At 40.7% G+C, this 22885-nt stretch overlaps 1 protein-coding gene across 1 annotated transcript in view; it reads right to left on the reverse strand.

The window, feature by feature from the left end:
- The window catches only part of tesk2 (testis associated actin remodelling kinase 2), a 110695-nt gene that overhangs the window by 18804 nt on the left and 69006 nt on the right, over positions 1-22885 (reverse strand). Inside the window, exons 6-9 of the mRNA XM_078218643.1 lie at positions 14096-14175; positions 11766-11850; positions 6049-6132; positions 4457-4543 (exon numbers count right to left, since the gene is read on the reverse strand). Coding sequence (XP_078074769.1) covers positions 4457-4543; positions 6049-6132; positions 11766-11850; positions 14096-14175 — 336 coding nt within the window. The remainder of the gene's footprint in view (positions 1-4456; positions 4544-6048; positions 6133-11765; positions 11851-14095; positions 14176-22885) is intronic.

The raw sequence follows: 22885 nt of genomic DNA on the forward strand, positions 1-22885 counted from the left end.
AAGTTAGAGTTTACATTCAACATTCAGAAGATCAAAGTACAAGCTTCAGCTCCATCAATTAGGATTCATGATGAGTGCCTGGAAAATGTGCAATATTTCTAGCTCTTTGTAAATTATTTTTATAGAACGCTGACATTGACAAAGAAATCCAGCATCGCTTGAAATCTGCTGCAGCCTTTGGCCATCGGGACATCAAAACTAAAACCAAGCTCATGATCTACCACGTGGTTGTGATCCCTTCCTTACTGTACAAGGTTGAAACATGGTCAATGTATAGGAGATACTCAAAGCATGACTTATAGTTACAGCATCAACTACAGAAGAGCTTGTGTATCAAGCAGGAGAACAGATGCACCAACATCAGTGTCCTCTCTCAAGCAGTCACCACAAGTATCAAGGTTATAATCAGCTTTACTGGGTTCGACATACAGTTTGGCATCAGATATCAGGCTCACAAAGCAGGTCATCTTCTCCCAGCTCAGTCAAAGCAGATGCACTAGTGCAGGACAGATGAAGTACTTCAAGGATATACTGAAAGCCAACATGAAGAAATGCAACATTGACATCAACTTCTGGGAGACCATCACATGGAATGAGCAAGATGCTGTAGAGACTGTGGGAAGGATCCCAACATTTTGAGACCCAACAATGACAAAATGAAGAGGAAAAGCAAGAGTGGTGAAAAGAACACAGTAAAAAGTCTCACAACACCAAGTTAAAGTCCAACAGGTTTATTTGGAATCACGAGCTTTCAGAGCGCTGCTCCTTCATCAGGTGAAAAGAACATGGCATGACCCAAAATGAGGACACACGATCAGTCAACCCACATGACAATAAATGCCCTGCATGCCAGATCCTGAATCTGCCTCACCAACCCTCTGTAGATAAATTACAGATGGTAGAGGAAAATGAAACAAGATTTCGGAATCATCAACACTGAGCATCTAAGGGGAGACCTGGTGTACACATGAAGAAAATAGAGATATAGAGGACCAAAATGGGAAGAGGCAACTAAAGTGAAAAGAAATCCAAGTGTAGTACAGACATTAGCACAAGCCAGCTGGTTTGCTTCAGTGGTGTTGAATGTGCTTCACTTCAAAGATAGCTGTAAACATAAAGCAACAAGCTGAATCTGTGTGTCACGTTTAATGTAATAAATCATCATGAGATGCTTCACAGAAGCATAATCTGACATAACTGATTCCCAGCCAAAATAAAGGGACATTAAGGCAGGTGGCCAAATATTTCACAAATAAAACATGCTTAAAGGAGAAGACGCAGAAAGATTCAGGGAGTGATTTAAGGAAAAGGCAGCTGAAAGTAAACCACCAATGATGGGGTGAATGAAATGGAAGAGGGCCAAGATAAATGGCCAGTGTGGGAGGAACACAGAGTTCTCAAGACGCCATGAAGAGATTTAGCCATTAGGGTAAAGAATTTTAAGATGGAGGGCTTTATTGGCAGGCAAGGGGAGATCAACAGCCAGCAGCAACATTTCCTCAACAAATCACAGCCATAAAACAAAATTGTGTAACCATATTTGCATATCAAGTAATAAAGTATCAAGTTGCTGATTGAACCCACTCATTCTGCTTGCATCATAAAATTCAATTGTTTGTAACACTGTGCACTGTAATCAATTGCAAAAAATGTATCCAAGCCAAAGTTCACTGAAGAATGAAGCAAAGAGAAACGCAAGTGGCAAGATCAACATTTTAAAATATATTTTCAAGTGAAATGTATTCCTAAGTTGTACTCTGATGAAGGACATACCCAAAATGTTATTACTTGTTTTTTCTCTCCACAGATGCTAACTAACCTGCTGTATATTCCCAGCAGCGTTTTTGAAATCTACGTATAGTGAGTTTAAATTTTTGATCCTAGACTTTGTTAAAAGCAGGAGCATTCACAAGCAAGCTATCAGAGCATGTTCCCCTACAGTACACAACTGCTGTATAAATAAACATTTTGGCACATCCCGGAGGACTTTATACATACAAACATATGAAATAGGAGATGTAGGCCACTTGGCCCCTTAAGCCAGCTCCATCATTCAACACGATCGTGGCTGATCCGATTGCAGCCTCATTCTTGCCTACTCCTGGTAACCTTTCATCCCCTTGTTAATGAAGAATTTATATAGCTCCGCCTTAAAACATTTAAAGGTTTAAGTTTAAAATACCAGTCTTGGATGAACTCCTCTCTCAAACTGAAAGTAAAATTCAATATTATGATTTCTGGTGCCTAGAGGTGCCTTCACTACAAGGTTATCAATTAATCCCATCTCATTACACAATACAAGGTCTAGTATCGGCTGTTCTCTAGTTGGCTCCAGTTCTAAAAAAAAACTATCCGAAAGCATTCTATGAACTCATCTAAGCTACCTCTGCCCATTTGATTTTTCCAGTTTATATCTTAAGATCTTAAGATCCCCAGGCCCACCCCATTCCCATCACCCCACACATTAACCCCTTTAATTCCCTAACCAACACATTTTTGAGACAGTAAGAGGAAATTTAGTATTGCCAATCCACCTAACCAGCATTTTTGGAATGTGGGAGAAAACTGGAGCACCCGGAGAAAATCCACGCAGACACAGGGAGAATATGCAAACTCCACACAGACAGTCACCCGAGGTTGGAATCGAACCCAGGCCCTGGCACTGCGAGGCAGCAGTGCTAATCACTGTGCCACCATGCTTCCCAATGCATTAACAATCCCATTAGCCACTTCTTTCAACACCTTAGGGTAAAGTCCATCTGGACCCAAGGAATTGTCAGCCCGGAGCCTTGTAAACTTCCCGAGTAGCTCCCTCCGTTCCATTTCCTGATTTTAGCTATTTGTGGGATGTTATTCATGTTCTCCACATTGAAGACCAATGCAAAATACCGGCTTAAATCAACTGTCATTTCCTTATTTTCCATTATGAATTCCTTAGATTCACTTTCTATAGGACCAACATGCACTTTAACTTTTTAATCTAAATATCCATACAAAATCTTACTATATATCTTTATATTACTAGCTAGCTCTCTCGTGTATTCTAATTTTTCCCTTCTCATTAATCTTTTTGTCATTCTTCACTGTTCTTTATACTCTTTCCAAACTTCTGACCGGTCACCCACCTTTACATAATTATATGCTTTTTCTTTTAAGTTTGTGAGTGTCTTTATTTTTTTTAGTTAACTAAAAATGGTGGTTCCTCCCTCTCCTTAGAATTTTTATTTCTGATTGGAATTATCATTTTGTGTATTCTAAAATATCACTTTAAATGTTTGCCACTGAACCTCTATTGATTTATCTCAACCTCATTTGCTAGTTCACTTTTGCTGACTCCACTTTCATGGTCTCATAATTGCCCTTATTTAAGTTTAAAATACCAGTCTTGGATGAACTCCTCTCTCAAACTGAATGTAAAATTCAATATTATGATTTCTGGTGCCTGGGGTGCCTTCATAAGAACATAAGAAATAGGAGCAGGAGTAGGCCATCTAGCCCCTCGAGCCTGCCCCGCCATTCAATAAGATCATGGCTGATCTGACGTGGATCAGTACCACTTACCCGCCTGATCCCCATAACCCTTAATTCCCTTACCGATCAGGAATCCATCCATCCGCGCTTTAAACATATTCAGCAAGGTAGCCTCCACCACCTCAGTGGGCAGAGAATTCCAGAGATTCACCACCCTCTGGGAGAAGAAGTTCCTCCTCAACTCTGTCTTAAACCGACCCCCCTTTATTTTGAGGCTGTGTCCTCTAGTTTTAACTTCCTTACTAAGTGGAAAGAATCTCTCCGCCTCCACCCTATCCAGCCCCCGCATTATCTTATAAGTCTCCATAAGATCCCCCCTCATCCTTCTAAACTCCAACGAGTACAAACCCAATCTCCTCAGCCTCTCCTCATAATCCAAACCCCTCATCTCCGGTATCAACCTGGTGAACCTTCTCTGCACTCCCTCCAATGCCAATATATCCTTCCTCATATAAGGAGACCAATACTGCACACAGTATTCCAGCTGCGGCCTCACCAATGCGACCTTCACTACGAGGTTATCAATTAATCCCATCTCATTACACAATACAAGGTCTAGTATTGTCTGTTCTCTAGTTGGCTCCAGTTCTAAAAAAAAACTATCCTGAAAGTATTCTATGAACTCATCTAAGCTACCTCTGCCCATTTGATTTTTCCAGTTTATATGTAGATTAAGTAATTAATGGCACAGGTATCTACTAGAGGTTACAACTTCAGGCTGCATCGGAACAGCCCACTACAATCATCACTGCCCTTTTGGATTTATCAAAAATTTCCCAAGGCAAATCTTTGCCAATGCTATCTGATCTGATACAGAAATAACATTATTGCAACTGTGTACTGGCTCCTGTCAGAAGAAATATTTCCCTTGTTCATCCACAAAACTTAATCAAGAAGTAGCTCATGTTTGCAATATTTTACTCACATTGCAACAGTTGAAGGCAAGCTGAAGAAAGCTGGGTGGACAGTCCCCTACCATGTTCTGAAACGCATCGTAGTCTAATCCAAAATTCTAAATGTTTGATGGAAGGGTCAAGAGAAAAAGTAAAATACAATTCAGTTACGAGAAGATGCATATACTGCAGGCAATAAGTCTGGTGAAGTAGGATGTACAGTTACTATCACATAATACATAAAAATATAAAATCACAAATTATACTAAAGTCTGTTTTAGATTATAATGTATGAAAGATGTCAAAGACAAACCAAAGTCACTTACTGTCTATTCATATAAATGCTGCAAAGTTGACGGGATTATTGAAGGACAGAGCAGAGATTTTCAAATTTTACCTTTGCATAACAAACTACAGATGCTGCCATTGCGAATTCAGAAAACTCGATTGATTTGCACTGGGTATATATATTTTTTTATAAAGTAAGCAAATAAACTCGAATTTAATTTCAAGAACAAAAGTTAAACCAACTTTGACAAAAAACACCCATAATTTTATGGATGCAGCTTTACCACATAAACTACTAAAGTTCAAGAAAGCCCAGCACCATTTTCAAGGACAACAACTAGGGATGGAAAATAACCGAGACAGAGCATTCAACCCAGGAAAGAATAAATAAAATTTTGAAGCATAATTGTAGCATGCTTTTTATATCCAAATGCATTAAAACCTAAATAGTTTATAAACCTTTTTAATTATATAATAAATACCATTGCTTAAAGATAATTTGCCATCCAAGCTCGGCGATTTGAGATTGATGGAATATGTGGTACTCCGTACATGCTCCTAGCAACAGCACAGTAGCACTGATATTTCTTAGCTAAATCCAGAAATTTACTTCCCACAATTTGGAGCATTTATAGCTCAGAAAGAAAACAAAATTTACAATAATAATAGAATGCTAAAGTCCTGTGATATAAATTCTGTATTCTGCAAGAACTAATTAACTTCAGCATAATTTCTTACTAATTTTTAATTCTGAACAATAAAACACAAAATTACATGGGACAGCAACAAATAAGGTAATGATAACGGCAGCTACAGATGGCAATCAAAGTGTTTTTTTAAATAAATCATAGCCATCACAGGATGTGCTGCTTAAGTCCCGAGTTTGAACAGCAAAGGTGAACACTTCTTGCCTATGTCATGCAACATGGCTAGTTGTTTGCAAACCATCGCTGCCACTTTCCCCCACCCAACTAATTGTTTTAATGCTGATGGTTCTGGTAAAGGAAACAGAAGATTTACGCAAGTTCGACATCTACTGCATTGTTAACCAATGATAGTATACTGATTGGTGCCACACTGGTCTGCTGAGAGAAAACAGAGTTGGCCAATTTTAAAAAACCATTGAATGCTCTCTCATTCATCTGCATACTCATGCTAAAAGGAGGAGAAAGATGCCTAATTTTTAAGTCTCCTAAAAATACACCTACTTTTTAAAGGCAATGAAGTTGGTAGATAAAACAAATTGCCTTTGTTAAACCACGGAAGTGATGGAACATTTTTGACAACAACTGTTTGCTTATCTTAGCAGAAACAGGATCAAAAACTCACTACTTACCACTGTCCGAGGGAGATAATCAGGATCGGCTTGTACTCTGGCTATAATTTCACATAGAATAATACCATACGAGAACACATCCGCCTGACATTAAAGTAAAAAGTGTTAGGAACAAAGCTTTTAAGATCACATATATTACTGTTATTTAGAAAAGCAAAGAATAAATAATTTTCATTTATATAGTGACTTTTATTTGCAGGATGTCCCAAGCTAATTCACAGCCATGGCAATACTTTAAAAACATAAGCTAAGAATATAAAAACCTAAGCAATTGGAGCAGGTGTAAACCATACTGCCCCTCAAGCCTGCTCCATTATTCAACACCGAGAATCCCTACACTACAGGAGGCAATTCGGCCCACTGAGTCTCCACCGACTCCCCAACAGAGTATCTTATCCAGCCACCTCCCCCCCACCCCCCCCCCCCCCCAAACCGGCATTTACCATGACTAATCCACTTAACCTACATATCTTGGGACACTAAGGGACAATTTAACATGGCCAATCCACTTAACCTTTGGACTGTGGGAGGAAACCAGAGCACCCGGAAGAAACCTACAGACAAGGGGAGAACGTGTCAACTCCACACAGACAGAGGCTGGAATTGAACCTGGGTCCAGGATGGATCCTTCAGGCATGTCAGCTTTATTGAGGTTTAAAAGTTTATTTATTAGTGTCTCAAGTAGGCTTAGATTAACACTGCAACGAAGTTACTGTGAAAATCTCCTAGTCGCCACCTGTTCGGGTACGCTGAGGAAGAATTTAGTATGGCCAATGCAGCCAACCAGCACATCTTTCAGGCTGTGGGAGAAAACCGGAGCACCCGGAGGAAACCCACGCAGACACGGGAGAACATGCAGACTCCGCACAGATACCCAAGGCCGGAATCAAACCCAGGTCCCTGGCGCTGAGAGGCAGCAGTGCTAACCACTCTGCCAACGTGCTGTCCAAATCATGGCTAATCTTCCTCAACTTCACTTTTCTAACTATTTCTAATATCCTCGATTCTAAGAGATCAAACATTGATCTCAGCTTTGAATATGCTCAAAGATGGAACATCCACAATCCGCTAGGTTGAGAATTTCAAAGGTGCACAACATTTTTGAGTGAAAAAATTACTCTTCATCTCAGTTGCAAATTATCATCCCTTATCCTGAGGTTGTGGCCCCATGTTCTAGATTCCCCAGCCTGGGTAAACAACTTCTCAGTATCTACCCCGTCAAGCCCCTTCACAATCTTACTTGTTTCATTGAAGCAGCAGTGCTAACCACTGTGCCACCATGCCTCCCTCCCTTTCATCACAAGGGCAGATATGGGATGGTTGCAAATAATTGCAGTATGGCCTGCTTCTCAGACACAGAAGTAGTCCATGCCCATAAGCAGCAAAAGGTGGACAACATTCAGGCTCAAGCTGAAAAATAGCAAGTAATATTTGTGCTATACAAGTATCAGACAATAAGCATCTCCAACATGAAAGAATCTTACAATCTCCCCGTGCAGTCAGGAGCAGGGATATCTTGATACAATTATACAGGGCCTTGGAGAGGCCACAACTGGAATATTGCATGCAGCTTCGGTCTCCTTATCTGAGGAAGAATGTACTTGTTCTAGAGGGAATGCAGAGAAGGTTTACCAGACTGATTTCTGAGATGGCGGGACTGACGTATGAGGAGAGTGAGAGTCGGTTGGGATTGTATTCGTTGGAGTTCAGAAGAATAAAAGGGGGAAGAGGGGGATCTCATAGAAACCTGTAAAATTCTAACAGGACTAGACAGGGTAGATGCAAGAAAGATGTTCTCAATGATGGGGGTGTCCAGAACCAGGGGTCACATCAGAGGATACGGGGTAGACCGTTTAGGACAGAGATGAGGAGAAATTTCTTCACCCAGAGAATGGTCAGTCTATGGAATTCACTACCACAGTAAGTAGTTGAGGCCAAACATTAACTGCTTCTTGAAAACATTCAGACATCACACTTGAGGTGAAGGGGATCAAAGGATATGGGGGTGGGGGTTCAGGCCATTGAGTTGGATGATCAGCCATGATCATAATGAGTGGTGGAGCATGTTGTAACAAGGATTGTAAGAAAAGGGAGAACCAGCCGTGGATAACGAAGGAAATAAAGGAGAGTATTAAAATAAAAACAGCTGCGTACAGAGTGGCCAAAAATAGTGGAGAAACAAGTGATTGGGAAAAATTTAAGAAACAACAAAGAGAGACTAAGAAAGCGATAAAGAAAGGAAGGATAGACTATGAAGCTAGGCTAGCAATTAATATAAAAAATGATAGTAAAAGTTTTTATAAATATATAAAAAGGAATAGAGTGGCTAGAGTGAATGTTGGACCCTTGGAGGACGAGAGGGGGGAGTTAATAGTGGGAAATGAGGATATGGCTGAGTCTTTAAATAAGTTTTTTGTGTCGGTCTTCATGGTGGAGGACACAAATAGTTTGCCAAATATTAACGATAGAGGGTTGGCAGCAGGAGAAATACTTAATACAATTAATGTTACCAGAGAGGCAGTGCTGGGTAGACTAATGGGACTGAAGGTGGACAAGTCCCCGGGTCCGGATGGAATGCATCCCAGGGTATTGAAAGAAATGTCAGAGGTAATAGTGGATGCGTTAGTGATTATTTATCAAAACTCGTTGCATTCTGGGGTAGTGCCGGTTGATTGGAAAACGGCTAATGTTACGCCGCTGTTTAAAAAAGGAAGGAGACAAAAGGCGGGTAACTATAGGCCGGTCAGCTTAACGTCTGTAGTAGGGAAAATGCTGGAATCCATTATTAAAGAGGAGATAGCAGGGCATCTGGATAGAAATGGTTCGATCAATCAGACGCAGCATGGATTCATGAGGGGAAAGTCGTGCTTGACGAACATGTTGGATTTTTATGAAGATGTGACTAGGGCGGTTGATGGAGGAGAACCGGTGGATGCGGTGTTTTTGGATTTCCAAAAGGCATTTGATAAGGTGCCCCATAAAAGGCTGCTGAAGAAGATTAGGGCACACGGAGTTGGGGGTAGTGTGTTAAAGTGGATTGGGGACTGGCTATCCGACAGGAAGCAAAGAGTCGGAATAAATGGGTGTTTTTTCCGGTTGGAGGAAGGTAACTAGTGGCGTGCCGCAGGGATCGGTACTCGGGCCGCAACTGTTTACCATTTATATAGATGATCTGGAGGAGGGGACGGAGTGTAGGGTAACAAAGTTTGCAGACGACACAAAGATAAGTGGAAAAGTGAATCGTGTGGAGGACGGAGAAGATCTGCAGAGAGATTTGGACAGGCTGAGTGAGTGGGCGAGGATATGGCAAATGGAGTATAACGTTGAGAAATGCGAGGTTATACACTTTGGAGGAAATAATAACAAATGGGATTACTATCTCAATGGAAACAAATTAAAACATGCTACCGTGCAAAGGGACCTGGGGGTCCTTGTGCATGAGACGCAAAAGCCCAGTCTGCAGGTACAACAGGTGATCAAGAAGGCAAATGGGATGTTGGCCTATATTGCGAGGGGGATAGAATATAAAAGCAGGGATGTCTTGAAGCACCTGTACAGGGCATTGGTGAGGCCGCAGCTGGAATACTGTGTGCAGTATTGGTCCCCTTATATGAGGAAGGATATATTGGCATTGGAGGGAGTGCAGAGAAGGTTCACCAGGTTGATACCGGAGATGAGGGGTTTGGATTATGAGGAGAGGCTGAGGAGATTGGGTTTGTACTCGTTGGAGTTTAGAAGGATGAGGGGGGATCTTATGGAGACTTATAAGATAATGCGGGGGCTGGATAGGGTGGAGGCGGAGAGATTCTTTCCACTTAGTAAGGAAGTTAAAACTAGAGGACACAGCCTCAAAATAAAGGGGGGTCGGTTTAAGACAGAGTTGAGGAGGAACTTCTTCTCCCAGAGGGTGGTGAATCTCTGGAATTCTCTGCCCACTGAGGTGGTGGAGGCTACCTCGCTGAATATGTTTAAAGCGCGGATGGATGGATTCCTGATCGGTAAGGGAATTAAGGGTTATGGGGATCAGGCGGGTAAGTGGTACTGATCCACGTCAGATCAGCCATGATCTTATTGAATGGCGGGGCAGGCTCGAGGGGCTAGATGGCCTACTCCTGCTCCTATTTCTTATGTTCTTATGTTCTTATGTTCTTATGTTTGAAGGGCCAAATGGCCTCCTTCTGCTCCTATTTCCTATGTTTCTATATAAACCTATGATCTCTACCACCTACAAGGAGGAGGGAGCAGCCATATGGGAACAGCACCACCTGCAAGTTCCTCTCCAAGTTGTACATAATTCTGACTTGGTAACTCATCATAATTCTTTCGTCATCACCTAGCCAAAGCTCCCAGGATTCCCTAACAGCACTGTACCCACACCACATTAACCACAATGGTTCATGGTGACAGCTCACATTTACAAAAGCTGGCCTCATCAGCAACCAATATATCCCATGCACAAAAAAAAACAGCACTTCTGCAGCAGTCTCCAGACAAAAATCAGGAAGGCCTCACATCTTTATCTAATTAAAAACAGATGTCTAAAAACACATGGGTAACGAGGCAGAAAGACAGAAACACTTCAGACATTTGCAACTAATGCGCAGATCTTCAAATTTGAATAAATAAATTACTTCTCCTTAGTCATTAGCATGCATTTTACCAAATAGGGATTCAAGAATAAAGCACTGTAATCTATTTAACGTTGCCTTCAACATACAACATTGTGCCTGGAACTTGATAAAATCTGGCAAACAATTTGTCACTGACTACATGAAAAATAAAAGTTGCCTTGTTCCAACTGCATTGAGACCCACTTCATGTAGTCGTGCTTTGTGCCACATTTATGTCTACCTAATACCTGACTGAGAATATCCTGGGCAGATATATACCTGGGAAAAGGATGACACTACAAGGGCAACGTAGCAATGTGTTTTACCAAACCTAAGCAACTGTGTAAAAGTAGCAACAGATTGAATAACTACTTATTAGGAATTTGGGAAGTTACTGAGGTTAACAGTTGAGCTTGAGGTGAAAACAAAAAAAAACAAGTAAAAAGATTAGCAGGCGTCTAGAGGGAAAATGAGATGTACTTTGCCCAATAACAAGATTAGCAGGCATCTAGAGAAAATGAGGCGTGAATTGCCGTATCAGAAACATTGTTTATCAAGAGATCAGTGGGGCAATACAAATGAGTATTTGAGAGATGCAGCCAGCCAAATTCACAGGGTGGAATTTCAAAGAGATTGAATATTATAACTGCCAGCACCGTCACTGGGTAGCAGACTAGTTTTCTAACAGTCAGGCAGGCCATTTCCATCTAATCTTCAGAAAGGCCAGTTCCATCCACGACCAGAGCCAGGGAGGTCAGTTCCATCTAACCTTTAGAGCCATGGCAGATTGCAGACATTCTCCTCCAAAAGATGCAGTTTCATGCCTTTGCTGAACCAGGAAAAGATGTTTTCCAAGACTTGGTCTTGAGACACTCTCACAGGTAACACCAGCAAGTTTCTTAACATACATGGAAACGCATCTTTGTTTGGTGAGCTTGAAGGCTTTTTTTCAAAAATACAAACCTTTTTTATTACAGAACACACAAGTGATTTTAAAAAGTTGAAATAAAGGAGAGCTGAGAAATATATAAAATAAACATACAAAATCAACTTTCTACAAAGTTTTATGAAAATCTGTCGTTAACCATCACTGAACAGGATATCCACCTTTTCATTATAATGTTCACTGTGCAGCACCTCTGGAGCCATCCAAAAAGGTGATCCAACCACCGACAGCTTTTCCACATCCGCACTGAGATTTGGACAAGATGATAAACAATGCGCTTTATTATTTTAGAAAATACAAGTGTATTTTTTACAGCTTCTTCGTCATAGCATTAGGAAGTTTTAACTGCAGATATTGACCTTCAGTGCAGATAATATTCACATTAGACTTGCAATGTGACGAGGGATATTAAAAAGATACTTTGCGTAATTACAGAAGATTCTATGGCCAGTACACTTCATCCAATTTCATTTTGTATCAGCTACAGATCAAAGTTACACACCATAATCATTAATTCTTCAGTACAGCAATTTCACATATCAATCACAGCTATAAATTAATAGATAAGATGCTCTATTGGAGATTCAGTGCAGATTTGATGGGCCAAATGGCCTCTTGCTGCACTGTAGGGATCCTATGATTCCTGTTTGTCTCATCATGCTGTATTTGCTCAATATAACAGTGACTGCATTGTACAGTAATTTATTTTGCATGAAGTTTTCAGAACTGCAATAAAGCAGCATATAATTGCAAGTCTTCCTCTTCTATTTAAAAATATACTGCAAATTTACTGATTGCTTTAATAGAAGGATTGATATGTAAACACAATCTGCACTGCAAAGGGATAACACATAAGAAACATGTTACATTTGTCAAATGCAAAAACATAGAGCCATTTTCCACCACTGAACCTCCTTTAACGCTAAAGATGATCATTTGGTCAGAAAAGCAAACTAATGATTAACCAAATGTTAAGACGACATTTTTTCGAACAGTAAATTGGTGTGGAAGGTCAAATAAACACAAATAGTTAGATGGTAATAAGCTGCTGACTCCCATTGTACAAACATCATAGAAAAATGATCAGAAACGCATTATTTAATCCCCAGGATGCTAATAATGATCACAAATTTCTACATAACGAAAATAGAATGACTTATTAACCACTAAACCAATGGCCTCAATTGTAAATCAGCAGTGTCATGGACTGTGACCCATAAAAGTAGGAACAATGCTGAAGTTCTAATTATTCACATGAAAATTTTTAAAATATTTAATCCATAAGCAATGTATATTATATATAATGTTGGTTACTGGGAATAACATCCATTCATGTTACATAAAATTAATGTACTTGAAAAACTTAAATGGGAGGAATTTTCCCAAAACATTTCTAAGTATAACAGCGAGAAAAAGGGAGTGTTCTGCACCAATCTCTCAGGCACGTTCCACATCGCAATCTTTCGACACTTAGTGCAACGAAAGAACCTCCATGAGAATCACGCCATGTGTGTGACTCACCCAAAGTAGCCACTGCTGTGCACCATTAACAAGAGAGAGCTGCATTTAAACACTAAAGATGCACTCGTAGTGCATCATGCAAGGAAGATGGCAATTCGTAGAGAAGCTCTAAGGTTTAAGGCAGGAGAGTTGGGACCGCTGCTGGACGATATCTGCAGCAGCAGATAGCCCATAACAGGGGGGGGGAGTGGGTAAACAAAACCAGAGGTGGGGTCTGTGAGCTGTCAGGGGAGGTGGAGGATAGAGCTGTGACCGACAGCCAGGTCGGCATGTGCCACAGAAGTGAGAAGCAACAAACGTTTCCTTCATAGGACCCTGTCTCAAAGTTGCAATCTGCCCAGATACTTGTCCCTCCCTTGCACTGAACCACGTCTTCTTTTGTAGGAGACAATTCTGATGAGTATGGCCTGTTCCTATTACTATTAGTGGGGCCTGGTAATGTCAGCAATAAACCACAGAGCTTGTCCACCAGACAGATGGCAGGTTAACCAGTGCGACATTAGTGGGGTTCATACGAAACCCTTCAGGGATCATTTAGTGGTCAGGGGGGAAAGCATGCAACTCCAGCCCAAGGCAGCGACGACCCCTCAACCTGAGGACCCTCGGATCAGCACGAGCCCCCCAAACCTGCTAATCATATTGAAATATCACCAAACTTGCTAATGATATTGAAATCCAGTCAAATTCATGCTAATCAGCTTTGTGGCTTTTCGAGGCTTGCACCACCAAAAAAGGACTGGAAAAATAGCAAACCGTTTTGTGCCGGGCGCAAATTGGATTTTTAGCATCGCATGCTATTTTTCCAGCTCATCACGCTGATCGCCGGGCACGGCGAGGTGGCGAGATCATGTCCCATATCTCAACATTTTTAGAAGTAATGCAAATAAAAACATTACTGCAGATTTTTACTTCATCACGAGTAATTTGATTCTGCTACTTTAAAGAAAATTTCAATTAAAAGTATATTTACTTGTCAGGAATTTTCTCTGCCAACCCAAAGTCACCCAACACTCCTGTGTATCCATTCTCTTCCATTTTAATTAAACAGTTCTGTTGGAGATAAAAACAAAATTTATTATATTAGAAATAACATTTACTTCACACCCTTGTATCCCAGAAAATATATTCATGGACATCTATAGATTTAAATCAAACTAAGTTAACATCCATGGAAAGATATCAGAGCTTATGATTAAAAATTGACACCTTTAATATTTATTTTTTTAAGCATATTTTAAATTCCATACTCATCTCTCGTCGACACAAGAGTTTGAATCAATGACCACTGAGGTAATGAGCACCTAACCTTAACTGAAAACAGTCCATAAATAGGCTGACCTTGAGTCAATTATTCATACTTTGTAAAGTTCCATTTGCATTTCCAATGCATCTCAGCTACAGAGTACAACACTGAAATGGATACTTAAAGGTTCATTGTTTCAGCCTCAGAAGCACATTGGAAGTGATGGCATGGGATATTGTCATTGGACCTGTGCTGGGTCAGTTCTCTTAGTGGGGCTCTCCACTCTGCAACTTGTCTTAGATGACTTCCCGCACAACCAACACTATCCTCTACTTCACATAGGCCTAAGTGTTCCAGTTGTCAATAGCCCCAAGAAGCAGCAATGGAACTTCCAGAAAGCCAATTGAACAAAATATAGTGAAACCTTGGAACACAGATTCTCAACAATCCCACTATGAAACATCACAGTTGATGAAGCATACAACCGTCTCAGTGGTGCCATCTACAAAACAGGCTGCATGGCAATTCCCCAAGCCTACCAACCCATCTATATCCCATGCTTAGATGAAATAGTGCTGCCCTCCTAAAGGTATACAGAGCATTAGGGGACTCAGAGGTAGGAGACCATCTGATCGAGTCCCTCAATGCTACATGCCACACCGAGTGAGAAAAGCCATAGCAGAGCTAAACCTCACACACTCCAGCAAGAAGTGCTGAAGTTTAATCCATCGCCTTGGAGCAACCCAAAAGTCGCCCTTCAAAACAGGTTCAGGACCAGCCACAGCTTCTGCTTGGCCAACCTCCACAGATGGGGCATTAGCGCCAGCCCCCTATGTGTCTGTGGGAGTGAGCAAACTATGCACCACATCATAGAAGAGTGTACAATCCATAGACTCAGCAGAGGCCTATTCGCACTCAACACAGCAGGAGCGAAGAAACTGCTTGGCTTTGGGACTTTGCATTTGCTAAATAAAAAACTGGACCAATATTCTAGAGACTCAGGGGAATGTCCTGGAGACCCGGGTTCAAATCCAGATGGTGGAATTCAAATTCAATGAAAATCTGGAATTAAAAATTTATTGATTACCATGAAACCATTGCCAACTGTTGTAAAAAACCTATTTGGTTCACTAATGTCCCTTCAGGGAAAGAAATCTGTCATCCTTATCTGGCAGCATCTGTAAGGAGAGAAAAGAGCTGACGTTTCAAGTCCAGATGACCCTTTGTCAAAGCTTTGACAAACAGTCGACTGGACTCGAAACGTCAGCTCTTTTCTCTCCTTACAGATGCTGTCAGACCTTCTGAGATTTTCCAGCATTTTCTCTTTTGGTTTCCGATTCCAGCATCCGCAGTAATTTGCTTTTATTCATGTCATCCTTATCTGTCCGGCCGACATGTGACTTCTCTGAACAAAAGCAATTAGGGACGGGCAGTAAGTGCTGGCCTATACAGCAATGCCCACATCCGATGAATGAAAATAAAAAGGACCATACTCTTAAAAGTCAAATTGCAGTAAAAATATGCACATATACTCGACATAAAAAATTTGTTACTACTTTACACAGCCATTATTTATAGCAAAATTAACAGAAATGTACACTGAACAAATATACTTTAGACTATCTTACTGTAGTATGAGTAAGCATCCTATGTTTCAGCCTATTAAAAGCTGCCATGATTATGAGCAATAGATTAACACTCCCTACATAAACAGAATAGACGGAGGACACCCTCTGGATACAAGATTTATTTACCAGACAGCTTCATCATAATTTAGGCTCTCGCTAAGCAAACACTACAAACAATGAACTACACTAGATATTCTTCACTTATACATTACATAATTTCATTTGCCCTGTAATGTTATAATCATCGTTTTGCTATTACTGCATGTTACTTATGGTGTTGAACAAGTTTCAGCTTTAAAAAAAAACATGAATGCCAATAGAAATTGTTACATGCATCTTATCCACAAATATTGTGTTACTTAATTTACGACAGATAAGAATTCTCTTTGGAATTTGACAAATTTCAAGCAGCATCACAGCTGAAAGACCCAGGATAAATCACTCCCCCCCCCACCAACTCACATGGGTTATCAGGCAGCTTATGCAATAATTCTTCAACCTGAAGCAGCACAGAGACTAACTGACGGTGATCACACAAACATTTGAAGCGGTAAAGCCATTTCATCGAAGCATAGAAAATAGTAGCAGGAGTAGGTGGTCATTCAGCCCTTCGACCTGCTCCACCATTCAACATGATCATGCCTGATCCTCTACCTCAACACCGAGCCCTCCCCTTACTCCTTGAAAGCTTCAGAGTCTAGAAGTCTATTTCCTTCTTAAATACATTGTGACTTGGACTCCACCAACTTCTGTAGTCGAGAATTCAACAGGTTCACCACCACCTGACTGGAGAAATTTCTCATCTCAGTCCTAAATGGCCTACCGTATCCTAAGACAGTGACCCTTGTTTTTGATCTTCCAGCCAGAGGAAACAACATCCCTGCATCCAGTCTGTCCAGCCTTTTCAGAATTTTGTGTTTCAATTAGATGCCCTCTTATTCTTCCAACTTTCAGTGAATACAGGCCCTGTCGACTCACTCTCTCCTCAGACGACAATCCTGCCATCCCAGCAATCAGTCTGGTGAACCTTCATTGTGCTCCATCTATAGCAGGTATATCCATTCTTGAATAAGGAGACCAAACTGAACACGATACTCCAGGTGTAGTCTCACCAAGGCCCTGTGCAGTTAAATATCATTGCTCATGCGCTCAAGTCCCCTTGCAATGAAGGCCAACATACCATTTGTCTTCCTAACTACTTGCTGCACCAGGGACTGATGTACAAGGACATCCAGGGCCATTGTATGTCAGCATTTCCCAACCAATCACAATTTAAATAATACTCTGCCATTCTGTTTCTCCATCCAAAGTGGATAATTTCATAATTATCCACAGGATACTGCATCTGCCATGTACTTGCCAATCCCCCAACTGTCTAAATCATCCTGCAAGCTCAGAGTCAGAGGTTTACAGCATGGAAACAGGCCCTTTGGCCAAACCTGTCCAAACCACCTACTTTTTAACCACTAAGCTAGTCCCAATTGCCCACATTTGGCCCATATCCCTTTATCCCCATCTTACCCATGTAACTATCTAAGTACTTTCTAAAAAAACAAAATTGTACCCGCCACTACTACTGCCTCTGGCAGCTCGTTGCAGACACTCACCACCCTGTGTGTGAAAAAATTGCCCCATCTGGACCCTTTTGTATCTCTCCCCTCTCACCTTAAATCTATGCCCTCTAGTTTTGGGCTCCCCTACCTTTGGGAAAAGATGTTGACCATCTACCTTGTCTATGCCCCTCATTGTTTTATAGACCTCTACAAGATCACCCCTGAGCCTCCTACGCTCCAAGGAAAAAAGTCCCATTCTATCCAGAGTCTCCTTATAACTCTAACCATCAAGCCCCAGTAGCATCCTAGTAAATGTTTTATGCACTCTTTCTAGTTTAATAATACCCTTTCTATAATAGGGTGACCAGGACTGTACACAGTATTCCAAGTATGGCCTTACTAATGTCTTGTACAACTTCAACAAGGCATCCCAACTCCTGTATTCAATGCTTTAACCTCTCAACATACTGTGCATCTAAGAAATTTAGATCATGTTTCTTGTAAGAGGTATGTTTAACACTCAGCTGTTTTACACAGTGCTACTTTGTCTGGGCAGCAGTTGTTGAGAATGCAGGATAATGACTGATTTTAGCGAATGGTGTGGTTTGTCTAAACAGAGTTAATGTTTACTTAGGTTTTCCTTGGGGCTTTGGTTAGCTTGACTGACAGATACAGAATCATGTGTTAATGGACAGAGCTAAGCTTGTAGGAAAGACAGTGTTTCAAAACAGTCAGTTTATGCTTGGTTCTAAAAGAAGCAAGACATGTTTCTCTGTCTCCCTCTCCAGAAGTGCTCCGAGAACTCTAGGACTGGCAATCTAATTACAAGCACATGTTTGCTAACTGATTTTGAAGAGGAGTTTTAAGTCTGTAAGAGGAATATTGCTCGAATTGGAACTCATAGGGATAGGTTAGCAGTTAAGAATTGTATCTAGTCTCGTTTAAGTACTGTTCAAATGTTAAATGTTAAGCCGATTTATTTGTTATAGTTAAACGGTGTTAAATAAAGTTTGTTTTGATAAAAGCTTCCAAGTTTGTCAGTAGAGTCGCAGCTGGAGTAAAATATCATATCTCACATTAATGCCAAAAATAGCAAATAGTTGGTGTCCAATCTAATTTCATAATATACCTTGGGGTTTCTGATCTGTACCCCAACACTAACTAGTCTAATTCGCGGTTTTCACCCTTCCTCCTTCTTAAATAGCGGGTTACATTTGCCACTTTCAAATCTGCCAAACTTGTTCCAGAATCTGCAGAATTTTGGAAGATGACAACCAACGCATCCACTATTTCTTTGGCCATCACCTTTGGTACCCTGGGATGTAAGCTATCAAGCCCTGGGGATTCATCAGCTTTTAGCCCCATTAATTTCTCCAGCATTTTTTTTTGGTAATACTAATTTCCTTCAATTCCTCCTTCTCTTGGACCCTTGGTTCCTCAGCAATTCTGGGAAGTTATCTGTGTCTTCATGAATAGAGAACTAAAGTAGCTGTTTAATTGCTCTGCTAGAGCGGCCAACAGGTAGGTTGAGGAAAACAAAAGCAAAATATTATGGATATTAGAAATCTGAATTTAAAACAGAAAATGCTGCAGGTCTAGCAGCATCTGTGGAGAGAGAAACAGATCTAATGTCTCAGGTCAATTACCTTTCATCAGAACAAAAAAGATTGAGAGATGTAACATGTTTTCAATAAGTGAAAGAGGGAAATTAGCAATAAAGCATGGAAAGGAATGTGGAATAGGGTGGAAGGCAGAAGAGATTCAATGGCAAAAGGGATGACGGTGCAAGACCATAAGCAATGGTAATGGGGCAAGTTTTTAAAAAGTGTATGGGGTGTGAATGGCAGAATCATGTACATCTGCCCTCAGAAAGATTTTTTTTAAATCAAAACCAGCATAAAATGAAACAAAATGGGGGCACAGATTACAATCTAAATAGTTGAACTTAACATTCAGAAGGCTGTAAAATGCCTGATCAAAGTATGAGATGCTGTTCCTTGAGCTTATAACATGGATTGTGAAAACACCTACATATTATCAAGGCAATTGTTTTGTTTCTTTTTGGAAACAAGACTATAAGCCAATGCACCATTTGTAAACACTACAGTAGAATTAATTCCTTGTGTTATTACTAGGTAGGATATGAAAAATCAAGGGTTCTCTCCACTCAAGCACTGCATACTTTTTTGGATCACTATTAAAGAGGGCTCCTCAGTGCAAACGTGTAAGAGAATGTTCAGCATCTTTGCAAGAGCCTTCTAAATAGTAATTCAAATTGTATACAAATGCTCAAGAAGAAAAATTCTGACTCTTCCTATCCTATCCCAGAATAACACAAGGAAATACATTCTACTATGTTATTTACAAACTTATTTGGCTGTACAATGGGCTATAGTCTTATTTTCAAAAGGAAACAAAACAATTCCATGATGATATGAAGGTGTTTGCACAACTCATGTAATAAAAAAAGAGTAGCAACTTGTACAGATAAATTGACACTTACTTTCTTTATTGAAAGACAAAATCCAAGGTAAGATTTTGGCACATAATGCTTAGCAAATATTTTTGGAATGTAGACCAACTGCCCTACCCACATGCAAACTAAGATAACACGGGTCCATCAGTCCATGCATGCATCTTGCCAAATTTCATGCTCAGATGAAGGCTAGCACATTACGAATATTAAACTGAAGAAAACAAACCTTAAAACATGATACAGGTTTTAATTATTCTAAAGGATGAAAAACCAAATTTACAATAACAAGATGAATGAAATATCGCAGTTCCTAAGGCACCAACTTTAAATTGAGGCAACATTGAAATGTAAAAGGAACATGCACTCTTAGTAGGATTGGAGGGAACCTAATAGCAATAATTAACAACACTCCAATTGTTTTAAGCTGTCCTAAGAACAGTGGACAAATATTTGGCATTAAGCATTTAAAAGTACAAGCTCTGCTGGATACCAAAGCAATAGAAACCAGTAGTCCTGCAGCATCTGCACAAACTTCTCTGTCTCTGCTGGAGGGAAAGGGTAATGCCCAGGATATGCATGATACAGAGATAGTGACCCTGTACAAGGGCAGGGTAGACTGCAGCGATTACAACTGTCGAGGCATCATACTGCCAAGCATCATGAGAAAACCATTTCACTGTGTTGCCCTCATCAGACTGCAGAATCTGACTGAACCACTGACCCCAAATCCCATTGGGGTTTTGGAAGTGTAAGGTCTATAAATGATGCAAGTGTGGCAGCTGCAAAACCGTGCATGAACGAGACCACTATAAACTCCCTTTATTGAGCTCGACTGCGTGTGCACGGACAGTCAAGTTAAGCTGCTGGAGAAAACTGGCCGACTCTGAAGCTGCTCAAGTTTATCTTTCCATGACAACATGATGGTCAAGACCAACAATGATGTGGCTTCACCAAAATCCTTTGAAATCCAGAGTGGGAGCAAATAAGGTTGTGTTCTGGCACTGGCACTCCATCACATTCTTCTCTTTGCTGCTGTCGCAAGCTTTCAGATCACTTAGAAGGTGTCTACTTATATACAAGAACTTGGAAAGCTGTTCTGCCTTGTCTACCGGAGATTCACCACAAAGGCATGCCAAATCCTTACCAGAAAATAATCAATTCTGACTAGCATTCAACACCAAGGAACACCTTAAGCAGCAAATGGACAGACTGTCTCACACCTGTAAAACATTTGGTATGACGATCAGCAGCAGGAAGACAAATGTCATGGCGCAGAATGTTGCCATATCACCATCTCTCACTGGACAGTGTTGTTAACTTCACATATCAAGGCTCCACAATAACCAATCTGTCAGTTGATGCTCAAATTGACACACAAATCATAAAAGCTGCAGCTGTTATGTCCAAGCTCACTAAGAGCACATGGAGTAATAGTAACCAAACTGCAAGTCTACCAAGCCTGCGCATCCCTTTACAGTGCCAAGACCTGGGCAAGATGCATTAGTAGGAGAAAAGGCTGAACGTTTTCATCTTCGTTGTCTCAGATGTATCCTCAGCATCTCTCAGGCCAAGGTCACCAACTCAGAAGTCCTGGTGGATGCTAATTCCACCCGGGTATACTGTGAAGCCAACAATGTTTAGGCTAGCTCAGCATATTCATCAGATGAATGACCTTCTATATGGTGAACTGGCCACTGTGCCATGGCCACTTGGACACCCATACCTCTTCTACAAGGACAGCTGCAAACAAGGTGGGAAGATAACGATCAATGACATTGGCAACTGAGAGACAATCGCCAACTGTCACGACTTCTGGACTCCCAACTGTATGGAAGGGGCATTAGAACAGGTAAGCAGAAACAAAAAGCTCAGCCAGCCAAGAAGAGGGCCCAGAGAAAACAGAGGCCAGCAAATTCTGCAGTTTTCAGCCCAGTATCTTCCTCTGCAGTGAACGTGACAGAGACTGCGATTCCAGAGTGGGGCACCTGAACCAAACTATCGGCTTATCAGACGGAAGACTGCCTCAGGAAGCATAAAGTGATGGGCTACATTCCTCTAAGCTAGCACTCTCCAAAGGTAAGCCAGCACCTGAAAGTTTAAGTAATAATGTTCAAAGTGAACATGTATCTATCACATTAGCCCAAAAGCTGCAAAGCCTATTGCTTCCTTGATCAATATGAAAAAGAATGATTGTAGTTCCCGCAATTGCGATCTTGTAAATAACTGCCAAAAGGAAAACTGTAAAGAGATATCAATGAGTATGTTTGTTCTCTAGGGCAATATCCTGCTGAGCCGCTCTAAAAATTGACTCGAGTTAGCTGAATTGTCAAAAGTTAGATTGACACTTTGTAGAATTTAGAGGTCTGTTTAGCCAGCTACATCATACTTTCTTGATAGCTTCTTCTACTTGATTCTGTATACACATAATGCTGAGCTAAATTTGCAAATTGGTGTATCTGCCATCAGTTAGCATATTAATATCCAGTTCTGCTCCACACCCATCTCCAAAACTATTCAAGGACAGCTATATTTTTAATAACACAAGCTTGGTGTTCTCGGAGAAGAAACCTTGATTCCAAACAACCTCCATGTAGGATTATCAACCACGTTATGAAATGTTGATCACTAACACTCACTCGTATCACTACTTCTAAAGACAAAGCAAATGTACAGATCAATTTTCTAAGATTCAACTGAAGAAGCCTCAGAACAGTTCATCTTATGACATCAAAAATATGGCAGACATCAGACCTATAATATAGGGGTAATACTAAACTCATTTCTGGACCCAGTTCGAGCTGGGCAGCTCTCCTTGCAAGGCTGCAAAGTAACGTATTGCCAAAAATTTCCAGCCATTCCT

The sequence above is a fragment of the Mustelus asterias genome, chromosome 8 (assembly GCF_964213995.1).
Source record: "Mustelus asterias chromosome 8, sMusAst1.hap1.1, whole genome shotgun sequence".
NCBI classification, from domain to species: domain Eukaryota; kingdom Metazoa; phylum Chordata; class Chondrichthyes; order Carcharhiniformes; family Triakidae; genus Mustelus; species Mustelus asterias.